Genomic DNA, 23,694 nt, shown 5'->3' on the forward strand with positions numbered 1-23,694 from the left:
TTGCTTTTAAAAACTATCACTGAGAATATCATCATATCTAACTAATGTGATTACTAAGTTAACACATAAATAATGTTGAAGAGTTCAAATTTCATGAACAAATAATTGTATCATGACCAAATGAAAAGTAACTCATATTAGAGCATACCACAAATGTCTTTGTTATAGCAGAAGATGTTATCTGTCGGAGTCATGTGCATACACAATGAACTACTAAAAAAAAAAAAAAAAAAATTTTTTTTTTTGGGGGGGAGATAAAAAAAGCGGAATTCCGCGAATTAGCGGAAAAATCACATCCCTGTACTTGATTATGATTAAATACTGCAACCAACAATTCAAAGCATGGACTCCCCAAATCAGCACGACAAATCAAATAAGACTCAATTAAAGAACTACAGATGGTCTCAACTCTTTATTGAAGTCAATTATATTAAAGTGGGTATAATGAAATGGAAGAAAAAGAAGCATGGTTAAGTCATGGGAGGGGCATGCAACAACAAATGTTTCACGACAGATGAGTTGATGTCAGGCTGGTTGGCAAAGCAGCTTTCTTTCTCCCTCCCTCTTTGTACACTGCTGGAAAACTAGCTGGCAGCAGAGTGCGATGTAAACATCTGAGCTGGTGGTGTTGGTGAACCACAGCAAAGCTAAATAAATAACACCAAATAATAGTGCTGTGGTGTGCGTCCCAAAACTGAGATGCAACTGTTAAAAAGTCTTATAAAGATCAACAATTAAGGAGCTACAATAAGTGGACTGTCAGTCTACACGAGGATGATGCTGGATTGTTGACTGCGTTTGATTGAAACGTTGAATGGAAAGAAAAAAGGCTGGCGTTCGGTTGGATTTTCTCCGTCATCTTTGCACAAAATATATACAGTAGATAAGAGGCGGAGAGGGTTAAGTGAGGGAATGTAGAAATGCATTTGGCGGCGTGTCGTCGTCGTCCACAGTGGGCTGGTCCTTTAAAACGGCATGTAAGGCGGGGGAGGGTCCTTGTCGGGCATGTTGACAGCCATCTCGTAGGTGGGGAGGTCCGACTGCGTGAGACAAGGAAGAAGAAAGGCGGTTACAGGTGTGGGAAAAGCAAGAGTCAGTTGCAAGGATAGTTGTGATTTGGAGCATTTTTTGATGATGCGTCCATCTAGGATTCGAACCTGGGCCATCTGCACGAAAAGGCAGCATCACGTACAACTACATTACCTGTAATTAAGTGCTGTATTTTGCTTTCACAATCGTATCAACCCTATGAGGGACAGCAGCTGAATATCACTGGTCATTTTTCAGCTAGGTTTCTCTCAAGTAGAGTACAGTAAGTAGTAAATGTGTGTTTGTTATGACCTCTGCTGGTTAGTCCTGCACATGACGCATTAAGTCGCACTTCCTTATGTATACCTGCGCTAAGTAAATAAAATAAATCTAAACATCCTGAACCACTATAATATGGGATTATATCTTCCACCTTATTTCATTGGTATCTATCGATTCAGTATTTTATGTTTTTTTTTTTTTTTTGCAATTGTACCCCCATATGTTTATTTTTATCTTAAAGTCCAGAAGTTTCACATCATTTGTTAACTCCTACACGTTTGTTTTCTCTATTTAGTTCAAATGATTGAAAAAAAAAACTATTTTATTGAATTAACCACTAATTCGTATTTACTGTATATACATGATATGTCAATTTAGGCAACAAAAAAAAAAAGAGAAGAAAATCAAGATGAAACAGCCCTCAAACAAAGCAACCACGTCTTACAAACATTTGACAATATCTTAACTCTTATTCAGTGAGGGTATGCCTTGTGCCAATAATACTATTATACTATCATTTTTACCTGTATCTCACGAGTGCTTTTTGAAACATGTTTAACTATATCATTCGAGCTAATACGCAGCCATTCAACACACCTTTAACAAAAAATATCTCCAATGTTATATGACGTATTGATAGGGACAGTTGCTACTCATCCACAACTTCTCAGCCTTGAAAATCGGCTGTATTATCACATCAAGTTTATCTGTAAAATTTGAATGCGAAGCATTCATGTGACGACGGCATCACCGTTAATATTAATCGATCGCCGAGGCATGTCATGGAAGCTAAGCTAACTAAGCTAAGCTAGCTTGTTTTAGGTGCACGCCTTTGCCTCTTCACGGCGGTGAAACTAGCAGGGGGGAGTGATACAGACCATACTATATCCTGATTGGCTGTCTATTATGAAGTTGGACCGATAGGCCGTGTATCATCACAGTGATTTTGGAGGTGGTTATTTAAAAGGTCAAATTAGTATTTGTCTTTGTATTCACAAACCTGGGGCTGATTATCAAAGGAAAGGAAGACGGCGACATCTGGTTTGTTCCTGTTGTTGATGTACTTGTAGCAGTTCCACACGCAGTTCATCAAATATGCCTGCAAAAAAATAAATAAAAAAAAATCTATACATAAGTGAAAATTCAATCATCTCCGTCTGTACCCTGCATCTTGTCTAAGTCCAAGCATTATAAAAAAAAAATGGATGGATTGATGGAGCCATTTTTACCTTAAGGACAATGAGGAAGGTGAAGAGGACCAGCACGAAGAAAAATAGGAACCGAGGATCCAGAGACAGGAGGTTATCCTTGTACGGGAAATCGGGCTGACGAAAATAGAGTTAGAAAATCAATTAGGTTAAAAGCTACATTCTCATTCAAACTAGTCATACTCTCATGTAAATGACAAAAGAGGCTGAGAAAAGAAGGCGTGGACCAGCCGAGTCATCTGCGTTATGTCAAGAAGTGCGTCATTGAACAACCAGTGGCGACAAAGTCGATGTGCCGAGCCCCGCCCATTAGCTTGGGGACTCACCAGCTGGTCCAGGTACTCCTGTATCCTAGGCAGGTAGGTGAGAGAGCTGCAGGCCACCAGACAGCTTAAAGCAAAGTCGAACATCTGGTAGCAGAAGAACGGGATGAGCAGCCCACTGTGGTGCTGGAGACGAAAGAAGAGCAGGCGTTAATAGAGACTCAAACAAAACCCGCTCTCATTACTAGAACTTGTCTCAAAGGCCATGCGGAATATTAACTCATTCACTGCCATTGACGGCTATAGATGTCAAAAATTCATTTGAACTATTTCTACTAGTTTACTTTTTTTTTTCCCGCACTTTCGTTAACAAGAGTATGAAAACCTAGGAAAAAAATATTGTACATTTAGAACAGATATATATATATTTTTTATTAATCGTGAGTTAACTATTCAAGACATACAATTTAAAAAAAAATGTATTGCCTGACGTGATTTTTAAAAATAAGAAAAGATTAAAAATTTGTGGGGGTTAAAATAAAAAAACAATTAAAATCGTTTTAAATCGTAATTAATCACATGACTTCACTAGTTAACACGATTAATCGCAAATTTTATATCTGTTCTAAATGCTAAAAAAAAATTCTAGGTTTTCATACTCCTGTTAACAAAATTGGATTTTTTTTTTTAAACTAATAGAAATAGTTAAAATGAATTTCTGACATCTATAGCCGTCAATGGCAGTGAATGAGTTAATTGCCATTCTCATCTGCTTGTACTACTTTCCTGTTAAGATGGGGGTTTGACAACATCTTGGGTGACTTATTTGACACAGCTCTCCTTAGTTTGTGCAGGTTAATTTAACCCAGCGCCCATTGACAGTTTGTTAATTGAGGTGAGGTTAAAAACACAATTCCGTGAGAATTTATTGTCGCCTTACTAGCAGTATAATCACTGCTCAAGTTTAGGGGTGGTTAATGAACCAGACAAAGTGGCTCAGACCTGCCCAACTGTTAAAACAAAACAGCAAAAACAGAATATTCATGCACACGTCTGACATGCACACTGCACAAGGGTGTGACACTAACTGTGCAGTTGCCCCCACTACGAGCAGCTCCATCCAAATGCTATTAAAGTCTTGTTGCCATCGGGCGGGCCTGAGAGATAAAAATGAATTGCAGTGAGGGAACATAGCGTGGCTGGAGGAATTCTTGTGGAAAGCCGGGTACCGAAAAAAAAATGGAAATGAGTGTTGTCCTTGCAACAGTTTTCAGGCAGGCGAAATAAATGTGCACTTACAGTAATGGCACCATACAGCAACATAGCACTGATAGTGACCATCAGTAGAGAAATGGCCAATCCGGCACCGGCATTACCTGGTTGAATACAAGTGAAAAGATATTTTGGCACGTTTAATACAATGCTTACCCATTTTTATTAAGTCAACATTTAAATAACAAAAAAATAAAAAAATCACACCCACACAAATGATACAAACGTTATTCAGCTAGCTTTTGCCATCAAGGAAGAGCATTTGTGGCTAATAGATGCCATGACTGATATTATATATCATTTCAGACACACAAAAAAAGCCACCGGGCAAAATAAAAAGACCACAAATGAAGTCAGTAAGAAGTTTACGCGCCACATTAATAAACTGTTTTTGGATAACAGCACAACAGTGTTCTGCAGCGGTCATGAGTCGTTTCACTTTCACCAATCACAAGATCGACAAATTGCAATTAACCAACCTGACATCCTGTCAGATGTTAAGTAATGGTCAATAACTGCATACTGTAAGTTGACAGAGGGAACGCTTTCCGGATGGGTCGCCGCAACTGTTAGCAGGATTCCCATCAACAGGTTGATTACCTGTTGAGGAGGAATACACATCACCATTAACAACCCATACAAAACAATACAGTTAAGTCCTTGAGGCTAATCTCATGAGCATAAAATAGTAAAATAATGAAACTGAAATAATGGTTACCCCAACGTGTGTATGTGTGTACTGTAGGGTAACTATTTTTTCTCCTCATTTACAAAGTTCTGAAAGACTGCAGAGTACTTTTACAGTGAGAACTGTTGGACTATATTGTATGTACGTAGTTGTAAGACAATTGTTTATATAGGTAATCGTACAAGACGTTTTAAATTAGAGTGTATGCACCGTGTTGTTTTTGTTTGGGGGCGGGGCGGGGATTGACTTCAAATAGCTTAGTGAGAAATTTACAAACAAAATGTTTATCATGGTATAGTTCACCACCAATTACTTATCGTTGCATTTCTGATCTCTTTTGCACAGTAATTGTGCGTGCGTGTGTGTTTTTAAGATATCAAAACTTCTAGTGTGTTTCGCTTTCGGTTATACTTCATGTTACTTCACGCTAGCTATGACGTTGACCGACCTACATGTCATGTTTGTTGTTCGACAACAGCTGTTACCCTACTTCAGTGGCTATGGGTTCTTCTGTCCATACTTTCCACACAATGATGGCATTTTTAACCACGTTGTTGAAAAGTAAACAGCTAAAACGTGCGCTAAAATCGAGAAACTAGCCTGCTAACATTAGCATTTGCGGCTAACATGACATTCAACCACTGTTTGGGATTCAAGGCCATTTCGTAGGAATAACAAATCACTTAGAATGACAGAGTCGACGTGGATTCACATACTATTTGTTACAGTGACACATATGTGACATTAATCGTTTCTAACATTCGCGATGAATCAATACATTTCGATTTTGTTACGTACCATGTACCATGTTCCGAGGATGATCGTCCCCGTCCGGACATGGCAACATCCACAGCACCTTGTGCTGTACAGTTTGTCTCGACCGAGTTTAAAGTGCTGCATTCCCAACGTAGTATCGGTAGAGTCCGCAAAAGTGTATAAAAATATTCTATAATGAAGAAGGGCAAGAACGTCTTCTCTCGACGAGCTGCACTTCCACGTCTCTCCGGATGAAAACAAACACCCGGAAGTTGAAGCAAGTATGGCACGACAGGAAGGTCAAAAACATTGCAGCGGAATCACACAATATTGCGAAACGCTTATTATTACCGCAGTGTTTCTGAAACGTATTTTTTGGTCCAGTCAGGGATATGGTGGAGTAACTTCAACTGCATAATACTACTAACACCAACTAAACATATCTATAATTAATTGAACCAGCAATGGGAGATAAAGGTGGAGAATATGAGGGAAATGCAAACGATAGAACCAAGGTGATGAAAACGACCCTGGGGAGATGCTATAAATAGCTAGTAATCTACAAGAGAAAAGATGCAAAGAAGGGCGAGAAAAATGAAATTCCCTTTGAGTAACGGAACTACAGTACATCCAAGCATTGAGGGACTACTAGAGTGTCTGAAGCTCCACCACTTGTACTAAGACTGCTGACTTCTCTAGACTCACTACAAGCTCAGTCTGACCTTCAGTTTAAAGTTCACCTGCAGTACATAGAGGACATCCTCATCCATCCTCATCATCAAGAGCAAACTAAAGAATCTGTCAAAATTGATTGAGAGGGATGCTGGCCCAAAGAAACGTCATGAGAAAGACTAAACACACTAGCGCTAAACACTATAATAATCAGCAGAATGGTGAGTATTTTTTGTTTGTTTTTTTCATGTTATAGATAATTATTTATTTAGAACTGCTCCAGATGATGTATGTGGCACACTTGTGTGCTATTGCATGTTTATATAGTACAGCACCGTGAAAGGAACGCTGCTTGTATATTTAAGAAAATGTGTTTTGCTCATGTATTATTATTATTATTATTATTGTAAAATGAAGATTCTGGTTGTAGTTGTTTTATGTTCGATATTATGTTCAGCATTTTAGGCACGTTCATGTCGTTGCAAAGATTTACATGCAGCAACATGAGACCGCTAAAAAAACAAAAAACAAACAAAAAACAAACAACAAAAAAAACAAAAAACGTGAATGACGCGTTTACGTTTCCTCGAAAGTCGGATTACAGATGGAGATGGAAATATTTGTGATTTGTGTATGCAATAAATGCGCTTAAACTTTGCAACTTCATTTAACAAATAGGTTAAAAACAAACAAAAAAACATACATACAGACAAACATACACCTGCGATGCGTTCTTCGCCCAGGTCCCGGATATATTGAACATTAACATTGCTCAACAAGCACATATTTTAATGGAAATATAAATAAAATAACCACGGTTAACACAATCAATAAAGATGAACGTGCACTCATCCAAGTGCAGACAAACAAACAAATAACTTGCTGTTACTATCACATATGGTAAAATTTTCAAAGGTTTGGAAAATTTGGACTTCCGGCTGACACGGGAACGCAACACAGGCACCTTGATGGAACATGAATGAGAAGCGTAGCTTTGTTTATTTAGCTGATCCAGAGACCATGTTTATAATCGCAGTATTCGTACGGACGCAATGTTTGCCAAATTGAGATCTAAGAATAGCTGATTTAAAAAAGCAACATCAATTTAAAATTTCATATCCGGTGGCCGTAATTTTGAATGAGCTAAACTAGCGGCAAAGGGGCCTTTGAATCCGCGGTGTTTGGGTAAACCACAACTCGGGGATTAAAGTGATATTACCGTGCAGACGCCTTGGATTATTGTATAGGCCGTCAGACGCGCGTGTCCGTTATACCAACGGCTGGGAGCTAACTATGTCACACACGGGACCCCCTCCCCGATGGCGGAATTGTCCCAGAAGAGGACAACCAGTGGCAGGTGAAACAGCCGAGCTCGGATTACATTTATTAACGTTATTTACATTACATATATCTTATTTGACGTAGCGACATATCTGCTGTTTGTGTATTCCCACCCCATACTACGATTACATTTGAATCCAATATTGAAATATTATAATAATACAGTTTAACCGTTAAGTCATAGCATCACAATATGCTAACATTAGCGAGTAGTGTAGCATTTGTAAAAAATAGGAGTTACTATAACGTACAGTAAATGCATCATTTTTGGCTAAGTAATACTTATATAATTAGCTTTATGTCGTAACGTTAGTGGTGCTGTTTGGTCTTTTATTAACTTTTCATGTATTTTATTTTTTTTAAAATAAGGATAGTTTACTAGTAGCTTAGCTATCAGGAGGGTTGCGTATATCACGTGTCAAAACAAACCCAGTGTACGCATGCGCACAATGAGGATTAGAGCGCGTTGCTGTTCTAAATACTGTATCTATAAAAAGTAATAGAAGATTAATTATAAATCCTCCATTTTTAAACTTTTATTAATTGTAAGGAAATGTCACAAATTCTTCAAAATATCAAATATTGTCCCCTAAGTGCCATACAATGCAAACTATAAGGCAATCATGAGTATTTAACCATGTTTTCTTATGTTTGTATACATCAACTTTCTATACATATGAACCCTCTCCTCATTAGGGTTGCAGGTAAGCTGGCACTGTGGACTGGTTGCCAGGCAGTTGCAGGTCACAGATAGTGAACTATTCACTAGCATCCACACCTATAGATAAATTCAGTCTTCAATTAACCTAACGTGAATATTTTTGGAATGTGGGAGGAGTACTCAGAGAAAACCCACGTAAAAGCAGGGAGAAAATGCAAACCACACATTATGTCCAGATGAACAGTGAGGTAGACGTGCTAACTAGTTGTCCACCATGCTGTCCTTTTTTCTTTGTTTTCTCCAGGTAAATTCCTGCCTATGAAAACTATGCTGGGTCCCAGATATGATGATCAAGTTGCAGAGGAGAACCGATTTTACCCGAGCATGCTGTCTAACTACTTGAAGAGTTTAAATGTAAATCTTTTGAATCACCACTATTTGCCTCTTGTATTCAAAACATAGCATCATATCAAATTATAATTTTTTTGCCCTCTTTAGGTTAAAATGGGTTTGCTCGTGGATTTGACGAACACAACTCGCTTCTACGACCGCAATGACATCGAAAAGGAAGGGATCAAATACGTTAAACTCCAGTGTAAAGGGTATGCTATGTTTATGATTTTGGCTTGAATTGTTGTTTGTCTATACAGACCCCTCCAAAAGTATTGGAATGGCAAGGTCAGTTCCTGTGTTTTTGTTGTGTATTGAAGACATTTGAGTTTCATATGAAAATATGAGAATATAAAAATTCTGAATTCCAGCTATCACAAAAATGTGGTTTAAATGGATGCAGTATTATATGCTTACGTCTTTCTTTTTCCCCAGGCATGGAGAATGTCCTTCTAAGGAGACCACTGCTATGTTCATCAGACTCTGTGAGCACTTCATAGAGAAGAATTCTACAGACCTAATAGGTGAGGATCCAATATCTGTAGTTTGACTGAATGAGCCTATATTATTTTTAATATATTTTTCACTATATCAGTTGTGTAGATTAAAGCAGTAGGCTCCTAAAAATAATTGTACTACTACATTACTATACCATTAAAAAAACAAACATTAGTAACCCCTTCCAAATTTTTAATCACAACTATATTTGCAATAATGTTATATGTAATATGATGTCAATTTTATTTGTGGTATTTGATTTTTGGCAAGATTTTATATAGCTTTCTTAAGAGTAAGAAGCTAATGCTGGCTAGCCAATGATAATTATTTGTCAATATGCACACCATAAACTTCATTTTCTAACAAACGTTGCAAAAATGAGTACACACCAATGACAAGAAATTCTAGCAGAGCCACAAAAAAAATAATTAAAAAAAATGTATGTCACAAGAATTCTGAAAATTTATTTTGTGTTCACTGCGTAATTGATAAAAGCTCATTTCAAAGGGTGTGTACTCATTTATGTTAAATGTGCTGCATCACAATAGCTATTTTCTGCACATTATAAATAACATAAAATGCTTGCACACGTTGAAAATGTCTGTACATAATAGATTTGATTTGATGTTATGGGAACAGCTCAAGCTTTTCAGACTCTTATTTTTTTTTGCTTCCCATTTCATGTACTTATCTGTTACCATCATTTTATTCCTTGGACACGGCGGTTTCAATTTATTCCGCTCGGCAGGGATTGCTGGAACACTGAATATTAAACGCCACGACACACGCTTGTTTCATTCCTGAATATAGAACATAATTTTTATATTGCCTCTCATGCTTTGAAGACCTTACCCAAGGGGCTCTAAACATAGAGAAATCAATGCAGCAGAACAGAAAATCAGAACACCTTTGAATTTTCACTGTTTATTTAGTCCACTCTTTTTGCTTTTTATGCAAAATCATTATGGGCATTTTTTTCCCCTAGCCTGTCCCCCTCAGCTGCCTGGAATACAGAATGGTGGCTCTGTTTGACTTTTTTTTTTTTTTTTATTGGAACAATTTTTCTGTGCAGTTTGAAATACTCCCTCTGCGGTTTGTATCGATTTTTATTGGAAATGCAGTCAAACAGAAAGTGGTTTGTGTAGGGACAAGAGAAAAAAAGAGAACAGAATAGACATTTTAAAAAAACAGCGATTGCAGAATAATGTGGTATATGAGTTACTGTAGCGCTATATAAGAGTTATGTTCTGACCAGTGAAGGAAAAGGTACACCATGTGAGGAAGGGATTTTGCTGGTTTCGGTCAATAGGGGGCACTCTTTCTCTTCTTTGGAACACCCTTTATTTAAACCGCACCAGATGAACTTCAACAAACGCCTGTCTGGCTTGTAACACAAACTGCTTGAACATAAGATCACTACGTGTGAGAGCGTGTCCAATTTTTAGCCTCCTGGTGATTGTGCTTGTTTTCTTTTCTGTGTCCAGATTAGGCAGCTCGGCTTGTAAATGTGATCTCTAGGCACTTACGTCATTTTCATTCCATCTTCAGTCGTGTGCGACGTTGCCGGGCAAACTTTGTGTGCACAGGGAGTGTCACTGCAGTTCCACACATACAAAAGACGGCCTCTTGTGGTATTGTAAATTAAGGAGGGTAATTCACGTTTAATATTGCTAGAAATGATGCATTGCTAAAACCCCCTCATGCACCTGTTGGATTTCAGTTTAGCTTTCAAGACTAGCTTATGTAAAATGTGTACAATGTGTGTACTTGAATTTCAAAATGTATGTTGTAAACAATGACTTTTGAATAACTTGAATGGGGGTTTTAAAATGTTGCAATCACATCACAGTCATGGAATCTGTAGCCTTGCCAGGCTCGATTTTAACCACACATAGGATTTGCCGGCGGTAAATATTGAACAGGCTTTATGATTGTCAACCCAACTGTTTTCCAAGCAGATCAGGGAGGAAAAATCACTAGTCTCTTGACATAGACCACACCAAGGGTTAATCAGTCAGGATAATCTTTCAGAGATGTCAAAGAATTGGGCCCTTGCTTACTTTGATCGCAAGGAAGGCACTATGTATCGTGGATCCCCGCCATTTATGGGGGTAAAATCTGCGAGCGATAATTTGATGCCCCCCAATAATTGCCACAAGATGGCGATGAAGAACAACGTTTGTCTAAATAAAGCGCCTCAATTCACTTCGACATAGTTCCTTGGCACCAAGATTCCACAAGATGACGAATGTGCGTGTTGTTTTGTTGCACAATAATGTTGTTTAAAACAGAAAATAAATTTCCAGCGATTATTGGAGGATAGCTTCCCCAAAAAAATTACACATGCTGACCCACAAGTACGCGAAGGTTCATATAACAATTTTTTATTTGTATTTTTTAAATCCGCAAATAGTTGAATCTTATATGCAGACGTTCACTCGTGCCACCTTTAAAGAACACTGGCACTATTAATCGTTTTAAATTTATAGCCAATGTTGTAGTTATGACTTTACCACTGAATAGCATTATTCATTGTTATTTTTTTTTAATTATTCTGCTGTTTTCTTTGGTGTCCCAAAGGTGTCCACTGCACGCATGGGTTCAATCGGACAGGCTTTTTGATATCTGCTTACTTGGTGGAGAAGATGGACTGGAGGTAAGGTTCTGATCTCACTCACCACAATTGAACTGCTAATACAGTGTTCCCCACCTCATTTGTGCCAGACTAAAAAAAAAAAAAAGTTCGATACATTTAAATGTCTTAACTCTTTGACTGCCAGACGTTTTCAGAAACGGGTTGTTCCCAGTGCCAGCCGATTTTAAGCATTTTGACTGATCTTTCAAGGTCCATAGAAAATTATGTGTTTGGACTATGGAAACACATATAGTACCAAATGAAAGATTGGACTCTCATCTTTCATCAGAAAAAAAAGTTTGTTTCTACCTTATTCCGTTCTTCAGTAATCAACAATAGAAAATGGTTAGTTTCACCTCTGTTTTGAAACAAACGTCTTTTAACGTCTTTGGCACTCCTCCATAGGATTTTACTAAACGTTATTTAACGTTTTTGGCAGTCAAAGAGTTTTAAAAGAGGGATGCATTTATTTAAAAAAAAAAAGTTACGTTTTTTCACTGCAGCGTCGATTTTCATATATTCTGAGTGGGTCTTGAACGCCCCCTGCGAAAAATTGTATTCACTGTAGTTACAAGATGATTGTTAGTGATTGGTTCCGCCCCCACAATCTTGTTGCGAAAGGTCTCCCGTGACAAGCGCAACCCTACAGTGTTCTGCAATTCCCTTTCATCGGCCGGTAATCCCGTTCTCCTTTCAATTGTTACCGCATGTCGGATAACATAAAGACGTCACTATCAATCAACGCAGGCAACGCAAAGCTGGCCTGTTAGCAGAGCTTATCGCCCTCATGCCAGATATGAGTGCATTACAGTGAGCGATCGTGGTGGGTGGGATGATCCGGCAGGGGTCATTGGACAGAGGTGGGGCAGGTCGTCTGAGAGAACAAAAATTCCTGGAAGCTGCTGTAGACATGTAGGCTGATTAAATCCTCCCACCACCCACTACTTCCTGTGTAATGAATATTCCCAAAGCGTTGGGCTCATCCTGTGTGTTGTGAGATAATGCGACTCTCAGATGAACTCCTTGCACGCCAATTTCCCCCTCCCCGCCTTTTTGTAATTTCCAAGTAATACCAAGTAATAGTAATTACAAATTCATCCATCTCTAAACTTTTATAGGTGGGTTTATTTAGATATGCAGTCGCAGAACACTTTCATTTGAGATGACCTTAATAACCTCTAGGCTACATACGCTGTGATAAATTGTGGTTGCCTCTTCTATTAGACAATACAAGGGGTTGGAATGAAGCATAATTACATTAGAGCTTACATGACTTGCTTGATGTTTTGAACAGGATAGGGTAAAAAAAAAAAATAACACGGCCACATTCGGCCTCCAAATTCTACAGGAAACACGTTTGGTTATAGCAGGTTCATTAGTCTGCCTGGCGTGCTCATACACTTTAAAGATAAATGAAAGTTTAAAATTTCAGTTTTGAAAAACTTTATTCAGAGTAGTATCAGCTCTAAATATCGGCCATTGACCAATTTGAATACTAATAATCGTCATCGGTCTATCGCTAGCTGCAAGACATAATTCCAAGTCTTAGCATTTTTGGGCCTGACTGGTTTTGCACCCGGTTAAGAGTGTGCTTCAAGTTTGGAAGTCTTCGTCATGACTCCTTAAATTCAATTTTGCCCCTCAAAACAATAATAGTTAATTCTAAATAAATAATAATAATAATAAATAAATAAATTATTAGACAGTGTATATTTTAATTTGTTTCATATTTTTTTTACATATTTGTATTATTTTATTTAAAAATAATTTTCATAAAATGTAACTTTGAACATTATTTTAATGTGATTCGACATAGAAACAAATTTGACTTAAAAACAACCTCTAAATTAATATAATAATAAGAATAAATAGACAGTGCATATTTTAATTTGTTTAATATTTTTTACACATTTTTATTATTATTATTATTTTTAAATCATTTCATAAAATTTAACTTTAAATCAATATTTAATGTGATTCGACTTTTTCAAATTTGACTTAAAAACAACCTCTTGGAACCCATTGTGTTCGTAAATTGAGGACTACCTATATAACATTTTTTCCGTAAAATTGCATGACATTGAATGGCAGTTTTCTGTTCTTCCAATTTCTAGTTCCTGATCATAAAATGGCCACAATTTCCGAGTACTGATACTTTGAAATAAGGCCTGGTATGGGCCCAAAACCCGTTTGTTGCATTTATGCATCTCTTATGGTGTCAATCAAGACTGAGTAGTTTGTTTGTGAAGCAAAAATATTCAATCCACATCTTGTCGATTGAGCATCATCTGGTCAGTGTGCTGCGAGTTAGAAATCATAATCCCGCCTGTGTTTCCTCTTATCAGCGTGGAAGCAGCCGTCGCAGCTTTTGCCCAGGCCCGGGCCCCTGGGATCTACAAGGGTGACTACCTCAAAGAGCTTTTCCGTCGCTATGGAGATGAGGAGGACGCGCCCGCCGCCCCCACGCTGCCCGAGTGGTGCTTTGAGGACGACGGTGGGGAAGTGGACGACGACGGGAACGCACTTAACCAGGAATCCGGGCCCAGCTCGTCCGGCTCGGCGCCCGGCAAGCGAAAGAAGGAGAAGCTAAAACTGGTAGGACTTTGTGCGCGCATATAAATGGGCGCTGCGTTACAATAGTGCTTTTTGGCCTTGTTGCCTCAACACATTTAACAATATGCTTGTTTGCTTTTAATCCTGAAAAAGGAAGCACTGAATCATCTCAAGTTGCTTTTGATTCAATTTATCCATCAACATTAACCTGATTCTCCCACTCTCACTTCTAAAATGGACACTTCTAAAATGGAGTCGTTACCACTCTTAAGTAGTTAAAAAAAAAAAAACACTTCAAGACAATCACTTTGGAAAGGAAATGATCCCCAAAAGCAAAGGGTAAATCCGTAAGTGCATTGAAAGCTCGTGTCAAGGCAAATTCAATTTCTCTGGATGTGATGGGCCGCAGCATGGAGTTGTGGCGCGGGACCAAGCCGGCAGGCAGAGCTGCAGCTTGCACCCGGCATTTACTCCAGCATCATTAAGGAGTACAGTCGCTTGGTCGTGGTTGAGTAGCCATCTCAAGGTTATTCGCGCTGGTTGGTGGCCAATTGGCTCTTTTTGAGAAGTAGACTTCACATCTGCTTCGGTGAAATACATTGCACTTTAAAGCTTATAATGGGGGAAATAGAGTCCTCAACATAAAATGATTGCACCCCTATTAAAAAGCAAGCTTTTTATCCATTTATAAGGGCCTTATTAATAAAGATCCCTAATAGCGGGTGCTAAATTGTCAGATTTCATGCTATGGGTGGGCATGTTGCGCTTGATCTACTAAGATTAGATCTTTTACCAAGATTCCAAATAGCAGGCGCTAATTTGTATGTTCAAAACAGATTGCACACCCTGTTGGCAACCGGTTGAAAAGTGATGAAGACCGCTGCACTTTTAGGTATGGGAAATTTGGGAAAGCACCGCAACGCACAATCAAGTTAGAATTGATAGAGAAAAAGAAAGAAAATATAGCTTTCTGATCATTTTTGGGAAGCCAGCAACTGCATTAAAAGTCATGTTTGATTTAAATAAGTTGTATTAAATTGGTTTTATAAAAATAAAAATATATTTTTTTTTCATGTTTTTTTCTTTGACTGCCAAAAACGTTAAATAACGTTTAGTAAAATCCTATGGAGGAGTGCCAAAGACGTTAAAAGACGTTTGTTTCAAAACAGAGGTGAAACTAACCATTTTCTATTGTTGATTACTGAAAAACGGAATAAGGTAGAAACAAACTTTTTTTTTCTGATGAAAGATGAGAGTCCAATCTTTCATTTGGTCGTATGTGTGTTTCCATAGTCCAAACACATAATTTTCTATGGACCTTGAAAGATCAGTCAAAATGCTTAAATTGGCTGGCACTGGCGACATCCCGTTTCTGAAAACGTCTGGCAGTCAAAGAGTTAAATTGAAATTGAATTAAATTATAATTTTTAGTTTTAAATGTAAGTTTGATTTAACTCGCCCCGAGTGCGTGTACCTGCCCATCTGAAATGACCCAGACACAAGGAAATTACGTTACAAGGAGTTTCGAAGAATTCGGCATGACTCCTTCTTGTGACTGGCTCCAAGTCTGCCCTTAGAACATTTAGAAATCCCAGAGCTGCATTGCTAAACAGAACATATGTAATGATCATTTTTTTTCTGACCTGTAAAAAATATTTACACGGGCAGAAGTTCTCTGCACCGCCTCTCATTTTGTCTGTGCTACACAAGATTATTAGAGAAATTTATTTTTGTATCCGTGCACTGACTTTGCTGCAGAGTATATGCCATAGAAAATACAGATACCAAAAGGAAACTCCATTTATGACAAATACTTTGGGGTGTACTAATTTAAGTTGTTTACTGTACCCCCATCGCTTAGAAATTTAATTATTGATTCACTGTGTGCATTATTTATAGTACAAATTACATACTCTGACTTAGTTATAATAGATTTCCTCTGAGACTGACTTCAAGCCCGCCCCTGCAGCTAATCATATAATTATAACATTACCCAATAGAACATGCACTTACATCTACGAGTACTACCATTTTTTAAATCCCGCTTATCCTTTGCACAGACAAACAGAAGCTGGAGCTTTTTTTTTTTTTTAATTTTTTTTAGTACACTCAACCTAGAAATGACTGAACTGAGATTTGAACCCACATCCCAACCTGAAGCTTTTTGCTGTGAGGAATGCTTGATAACCACTTGAACAATATTCTCAAACAAGCATACAAAGTTTCTTCAGGTAATGAGGAAGGGATCTTGAAGCAAAGGAACAAGTTTATTAGGTTGAATTAATATATAATTCATGTAGGGAGGGAGTGATGTGGAAAGGTAAAAAAAAAAAAAAAGCTGGATTGATGATGTTTTCCAGACGCTTGTTTACATCGCTCCGAACAACTTTTTTTTGACTCCAACACAGACGTCTTTCATTCTTCCTCCCAGGGGGCAGTATTCCTCGAAGGTGTCACGGTGAAAGGTGTCACACAGGTCACCACGCAGCCCAAACTAGGCGAGATCCAAAGAATGTGTCAGGAGATGGCCGAGTGGAACAAGTAAGTGCAGTACCTTCTTTTGTGCTTCTTTTGCCCCTGCGGGGAAATTTGTGTGCGTGCGTTTGCATACGTGGGCGTATTGTGAGAGGCTCATTTCTCTTCTGTCACCTTTTTCCTTTTCTTTTTTGTTCTCCTGATCCTGACACTTTGAAACAGGCGAGAGAGTCAGGAATAGATTTTTCTTGCTTTTTAATGAAATGACTGCCTCAACTGAGGGAACAGTCAACATTATTTCCATTTTCTGCTCTCTTCCAAAGTTGTTTTACCTGTACGTATATTGCTGGATTTTATTGAGCTACTTTCTAAATATAGTTAGAAATTGACTGTAGTAGTGGCAGTGGTTCTCTTAACTCTTTGACTGCCGACCGTTTTCAGAAAAGGGATGCCGTGGGTGCCAGCCGATTTAAGCATTTTTGACTGATCTTTCAAGGTCCACAGAAAATTATGTGTTTGGACTATGGAAACACACATACTACCAAATGAAAGATTGGACTCTCATCTTTCATCAGAAAAAAAAGTTTGTTTCTACCTTATTCCGTTTTTCAGTAATCAACAATAGATAATGGTTAGTTTCACCTCTGTTTTGAAAAAAAACAAAAACGTCTTTAAACGTCTTTGGCACTCCTCCGTAGGATTTTACTAAACGTTATTTAACGTTTTTGGCAGTCAAAGAGTTATTTACCCCTAATCGTCCACATCACGGGTCAGCAATCTTTACTGGCAAAAGAGCCATTTTAGGCCAAATAAATAAGCAACAACTGTCAAAACTGGCAAAACATTTGAATATTGTGATGAGTGATAGTATTGGTCCAATGTTAATTAGAGTTGCACCACAAGTCCACAACACAAAAATATGGAGCATCCAATATGTACAGACTCATTTACCTTTCGTCTTACGTTTTTTTGATTTTTTGTTGTTGTAATTTTTCCTACTTCATTTTTCATATATTTTCATACTGCCTTTCTGTCAAATTTCTTTTTTTTTTTCAGTTTTAATTATGGTGGACATATTATAGTCATTTTCTGTCTGTCTTCATTTTTGGGACATTTTATGCCTTTTTCTGCTATCAATTTTCTGGTATTTTTTGCCAATTTTGTGGACATTTCATGTTCATTTTTTGCTTTTCCTCTTCCCTTTTGGACATTTTATGGTCACTTTTTATCTAAGGTATTTAAAAAAAAAACACTTTTTCATCTACCCTTTGTCTCTCCTATTCTGACAAATTTGGATTTTTTGAATGTTTAATTATTATTATTATTTTTTAATCATTAATTAATTAAAATAATATTTTATCAAAAAAAAAATAAAAACAAATATGTGGAAAAAATATACATTTATTTAATTTTTATTTTTAATTTTTATTTTTTGGAGATCCACAGGGAGCCACAGGAGAGTGATTAAAGAGCCACATGTGGCCCCAGAGTCGCAGGTTGCAGACCCCTGGTCTACATAGTTAACTTCAGTACATAACAAGCAGGCTTTTACCAGTCTAGAAAATACCACGCCCAGTTGATGTTGACTGTCAAACTAAACTTGAAACAAAGAATTACACCTTGCATATGTACCAGACAAACTGCCTAAAGAAAGGCCCAGCTAGCTTTAACCGTTTAAGCAACAGATTGAACACAAATGGTCCAGTAACAACATGTAGGAAGACAACATAACAGTACTGTACTCAGTCGCAGTGCTGTACTGATGAGCACTGAGAGGAGTTGAGGACACGCCCCCCTGCAACATGATAGGCTGCTGCAAGGAGACAAGGAATGCCTCAAACTCAAGTGTGATTTATGATAATGTGCCAAGGCAGGCACACCAGAAAAATCTAATCCCTTATTGTGTAACTTAGCAAAAATGCGAGACTTCAGCAACCAGGATTAGCTCTGAATGTGTGTTTAGACAGTGATAACCCTAGAATACCAAATGGATAATATTGGGATGTAGAAGAAATGGACATGTTACACACATCCTGGTTGCTGTATACAATATGCCTAAAATGACAGTAAGTTTGACATCAATATTAAAAGAATTACACTATTATAGTCTATCAAATGTCTTCATATAATTGCTAATGACTGAATGCAATTGCGTAGCTTGGGGCTGCGCGCTTTAATCTGCTACAAACAGTATTTTTTTTAATTGCCTCATCAAGTGCAAACAGTCAAGAGCAAGATTGCTTATCACAAAATAGTTGACACTTGTTTGGCTGGAAGAAAGTCTTTGAATGACAATACAATGGTTTTGTAGACTTCAAGATTTATTCTGTTGCGACCAACATGAGTTCCATTATTTATTTAAGACTTCAAAAGAAGAAAATGTATGCCATACCACAAGATGCAAACCACCAGAATTGAAAGGCCAGATAGGATTTTGCAAAGTACAGAGATGGAACCAAAGCTTTACGGTCTGATGAGACCAAGATGAACCTCTACCGACATGATGGAAAAGTATAGAGAAAAAGAGGATCTGCTTATCATCCAAAACACCCAAAAAATTTACAAAAAAAAAAAGGAACTGTACGTCATCCATAAACAATGAAGTGTGCAACATCCGCATAGACAGCGGAGATTTCTTTCAAACACAGTTCATCCACTTCTGCCGTTCTTTGAGTGACATCTCTTGTCAGTGGCCTCAAATAAAACATGGCAGACTATAATCGGGCCCCCGGTTCCACCTGTCTTCACCAATCTGTCGGATCGCCCAAGAAAGCTGCTGCGTCTATAAGTGATCGAATTGGATCAACACGTTATGTATGTTCCTTTTGCTTGTAGATCTGGTTTTCCTGGCGCTCAACCCGTATCAATGGATCGACAAAACCTTTGCTTCTTGGAGCAGCATCCCTACAAAGTCAGCTGGAAAGCTGATGGAACACGGTGAGTCTTGATCATAATGCTGCGTGTCAAACTGCTTGATTTGGAAAATCATACCTCAAAAAGCCTTACAGACCGTGCAAAATTAATATTTGCTTTGCTTGTGAATAGATCACTTGATATTCAGCAGTTCTGATAGAAGCTTGGCAGCCTTGATCATTTAAAAAAAAAACACATTTTTAAAGAGTTTAAAGCAGAGGATAAAGTAAAATGTCTGACTGTGTTATTTGGTTTTGGCACCTTTGCTGAGTCTCCTTTAGATGTTTAATGGGTTCATATCTATGCCTGTCTACTGAGGGGTGTCAAAAATTCATTAGAACTATTTCTATTAGTTTAACATTTTTTCCACTTTTGTTAACAAGAGTATGAAAACCTAGAAAAAAAATTGTACATTTAGAACAGATATAAAATGTGTGATTAATTGTGAGTTAATTCGTGAAGTCATGCGATTAATTACGGAAAAAATTAATCGCCTGACGCTCCTAATTCTTAAATCTTTTTTTTTTTATAATTTTTTTTAAGTAATCTTTTTAAACAAATTTTTTTTTTAAGAATATTCAAAATTAGTGGTGTCAGGCGATTATTTTTCTTTAATCATAATTAATTGCATGACTTCACTAGTTAACTCAATCAATCAATTTATTTCATTATTTTTTTAAAAGAAAAAAGACAATAAAAAGCAATATTCAAATTCCAAGTAAAACAAAAGAATGAAAGGGGACAGGAAAAAGTAAAACTTTTGTCTGCCCCTGATCAACAAAAAAACAAAAAAAACACGATTAATCACAAATTTTGTATCTGTTCTAAATGAACAATATTTTTTTTTTCTAGGTTTTCATACTCTTGTTAACAAAAGTGGGAAAAAATGTTAAACTAATAGAAATAGTTCAAATGAATTTTTGACGTCTATAGCCGTCGATGGCAGTGAATGAGTTAATTACTGGAGTCATCACTATATAAAATATAAAAAGTCTACACACCCTGTTTCAAATGTCAGGTTTTTGTGATGTAAAAAATGCACACAATTGAAAAATAAAAAGCTTACAAATAACCTGGTTGCATAAGTATGAAGTATAAACCCCCAATTATTTTGATTCCAAGCATTTTTAAAATCGATTTCACTCTCCAGTCTTGTGCTTCTTGTCATTGCCTTTCCTTGCCTTGGCATGATGTCACGCTGTTTATCAAGCATCCCAGCTTCGTATCCCCAAGTGGACAAATAAGCCTGATCCATTGCAAACCACTTGGACCACTTTGTAAAAACCTGGCATAAGAGCGCAGTCTTGCACATTGATGGCACTGGTAATGACGAGCAAAGCTCTTATATCTTGAGCCTCCCCCGCCGGTACTCATCTGTCAGTCGTGCCACCGGACTTGACCAGGGAAGAAGATGACACAATGGTAGCCCGCGCCTCATTAAGACTTAAGTGCTGTGGGACTGGCCTCACACATATGGCTAAGATTGAAGTGGGCGAGGGACACCCAATGAGGTATTACAGACGTATCAGGTTGTATGTTTTCACGATTGATCGTGTAATACATTGACAGATGTTACTAATGACCGTGTAGACAGGTTGATGTGAATAAGGTAAGCATGATGAAGAGGACCACTTAAGACGGTAGAAGGCATTTAATGGTCTCCCGCTTGCGTTCCTCTGAACATGGCAGGGTTCGCTGTGGCTAACTGGCCCAATTAGACAACAGAGGAAACGGCTTCTCCTCACTGCATACTTATTTGCCATTGTACCAGATACTAGAAAATCTCAGTTTGATACTCTTGACAGTGGTCCTTTTTAAGAACTCACTCGAGCGCCTTTTGTGTCAGTGTGCATCATTATTTGTCAGATTTTTTTTTCAAACATTTTCTTCCCGAGCACAGCCTGCATAGTGTTTTTATCTTTTGGATGTTTTGATCGTGTTTCTACTCCCACCTCAAGCACCTTTTTTAAAAAGTGCAACTATATCTGGCCAACGCTTCCAAGACACCGTTGTTTCTTTACCCTCCCACATTTTTTGTTTATCTCTGCTTTTCCAGAAGACTTTTGGACATGGCCTTGATTCGTATTGCCTCTCTCAGTGACCTTTTAACTGAACGTGTTGTTAGAAGTAAATCCTTGCCGTATACAACCTCTCATTGGCAAGTTTTCTCTGTAAACATTTGACAATAAAAAATCATTGATCCTTGGGATTGTTGACAAAAGCATGGGCAGAAAAAAAGATAATGACTCCATTAAGCATGTTTGAGTTATTTGAGGAGACAACAATAATGGAGGGTGACCAGATGTCGCTATTTAACCGTGACAAATCACATCAATAAAAAAAAGAAATATAACCGTTAATTTCCTTCCGATTTACCTCCACATTCACGTTTGCGTTATTATTGTCATCCGCAGCTAATCGCTACTCGCTAGCAGATGTGTTTTCGTCACACCGGAACTAGCACTACTTCCTGCTTCCAATTGTAAGAATCATGGGTAATGTAGTCCTACTAGTCTTAATGCTGCAGTCAACAGTCAGATCTAACACAAGCTGAGCTGGCGCTGTATTTCTAATGTTACCATGCGGGACAGGCGCAAGGTAAAAAGGTTTACAGCTGTTGAACTTGTCAACCAAGATAGCGTTTAGCATTAGCTAAAGTAACAACACAACCACCAGTTGGATAAAAATGAGCGCATTGTCTAGTTTACAGCTGTTGAACTTGTCAACCAAGATAGCATTTAGCATTAGCTAAAGTAATAACAAAACCACCAGTTGGATAATGATGAGCGCATTGTCTTGTTTACAGCTGTTGAACTTGTCAACCAAGATAGCATTTAGCATTAGCTAAAGTAATAACACAACCACCAGTTGGATAATGATGAGCGCATTGTCTTGTTTACAGCTGTTGAACTTGTCAACCAAGATAGCGTTTAGCATTAGCTAAAGTAATAACACAACCACCGGTCACCAGATTGACTAGCGTTTAAATTTGTAATAGTTCCTGGTGAGAATGAATGAATTGTATATTTGACTTTCAGCGAAAGTAACCTTTGAAAATCTGGTCACCCTGCATTGAGGTATTTATTCCCCCCAATTTGACAAACCTTGAGGAACTGATGCCTTTATGAAGCCATTATTCTCCTGTCTTTTCAGTTTGACGAAGGATTACGCAGGTGTTATCTGAGCCAAATGAGCCATCTAATGAATACCATCATCTTCTTTTTGGTCCACACAAAAAAAAAAAACACCTCCAATTGATTGCACCCCAAAGGCAGTCTTCATCTCATGCCTTGGGCGTCTTAAGTTAACTCCTCTTTGTGATGGAACTGCAGCGCCACTCAGAATACCCCCCCCCCCCCCAATCAGAGTATTCCTTCGGCTAAATGGTGAACCGTGATTATTGGCAGTGTTTCATCAAATTCAGTGTAATAAAACAGTTTGTAGTTTGTAGAGGAAAAGTCATCTGTAATGTGTTGCTAATCAGTTGATCCTTAAGATGCTATGCAATGAGAGAGAAAAAAAAACAGTTGCTGCCATTGTACAGTGTACAGAATAACCGTTTCAATACGATTACTATTACAATATTATTTCCCTTACTTGGACAAGTAAAGGATTTTGTCAGTTAATTAATGAAAATATATGACTTGTACATCAGTCAAAGCAAGATTAAATGATCGCCTGGTACGGTATTTGATGCCGTCTGATCCTTGGCAGCTTGTCAATTTCCCCACTTGGAACCAGCTGGTATTGACGGGATATTTATCACATCTAAGCCTTTTGTGGAAATGATAAGGAGGCACAGCAGGTATGAGAGATCCATATCATCACCGGGGATGTCATCTTAAATCCATCTCTGTTGTGTGACCTTGTTTTCAAAAGGGAGCATATTCTAACATTCTTTTTATTCTCTCCTGACTATAAATGTCTCCTTCCATTTTTGATGTCACAAATCCCCTTAAATGTTTAAGAAGCTAAATAATTAGTCTCTATTTTGGAGTACATTTGGTTATACTACTTAACCTTTGAAAAATGTTGCCTCATGATTGCTTGTTATGCTT

At 37.8% G+C, this 23,694-nt stretch overlaps 2 protein-coding genes across 2 annotated transcripts in view; one reads left to right on the plus strand and one right to left on the minus strand.

Moving 5' to 3' along the window:
- Nucleotides 1–399: 399 nt before the first annotated feature.
- Nucleotides 400–5,788, minus strand: laptm4a (lysosomal protein transmembrane 4 alpha). The gene is made up of 7 exons (XM_077552606.1): nucleotides 5,541–5,788; nucleotides 4,534–4,654; nucleotides 4,082–4,158; nucleotides 2,846–2,968; nucleotides 2,541–2,636; nucleotides 2,312–2,410; nucleotides 400–1,040 (listed from the first exon to the last, which is right to left on the minus strand). Exons 1-7 carry the CDS (start codon nucleotides 5,640–5,642, stop codon nucleotides 966–968), a joined length of 693 nt encoding a protein of 230 aa, XP_077408732.1. The 5' UTR covers nucleotides 5,643–5,788; the 3' UTR covers nucleotides 400–965.
- Nucleotides 5,789–6,896: 1,108 nt separating this feature from the next.
- The window catches only part of rngtt (RNA guanylyltransferase and 5'-phosphatase), a 71,724-nt gene continuing 54,926 nt past the window's right edge, over nucleotides 6,897–23,694 (plus strand). The window contains exons 1-8 of the mRNA XM_077552605.1: nucleotides 6,897–7,527; nucleotides 8,477–8,586; nucleotides 8,671–8,774; nucleotides 8,998–9,086; nucleotides 11,641–11,716; nucleotides 14,041–14,290; nucleotides 16,680–16,789; nucleotides 19,559–19,660. Of these exons, the coding sequence (XP_077408731.1) occupies nucleotides 7,464–7,527; nucleotides 8,477–8,586; nucleotides 8,671–8,774; nucleotides 8,998–9,086; nucleotides 11,641–11,716; nucleotides 14,041–14,290; nucleotides 16,680–16,789; nucleotides 19,559–19,660 (905 nt within the window). The 5' untranslated portion in view covers nucleotides 6,897–7,463. The remainder of the gene's footprint in view (nucleotides 7,528–8,476; nucleotides 8,587–8,670; nucleotides 8,775–8,997; nucleotides 9,087–11,640; nucleotides 11,717–14,040; nucleotides 14,291–16,679; nucleotides 16,790–19,558; nucleotides 19,661–23,694) is intronic.

Source organism: Vanacampus margaritifer, chromosome 19 (genome assembly GCF_051991255.1).
Source record: "Vanacampus margaritifer isolate UIUO_Vmar chromosome 19, RoL_Vmar_1.0, whole genome shotgun sequence".
NCBI classification, from domain to species: domain Eukaryota; kingdom Metazoa; phylum Chordata; class Actinopteri; order Syngnathiformes; family Syngnathidae; genus Vanacampus; species Vanacampus margaritifer.

Coding starts and splice junctions, on each gene's coding strand:
- laptm4a (XM_077552606.1), bottom strand. CDS start 5,642: ATGCAGCACTTTAAACTCGGTCGAGACAAACTGTACAGCACAAGGTGC. Junction 4,655..5,540: donor TCCTCGGAACATGGTACATG/GTACGTAACAAA, acceptor CCTCCTCAACAG/GTAATCAACCTGTTGATGGG. Junction 2,411..2,540: donor CCTTCCTCATTGTCCTTAAG/GTAAAAATGGCT, acceptor ATTTTTTTGCAG/GCATATTTGATGAACTGCGT.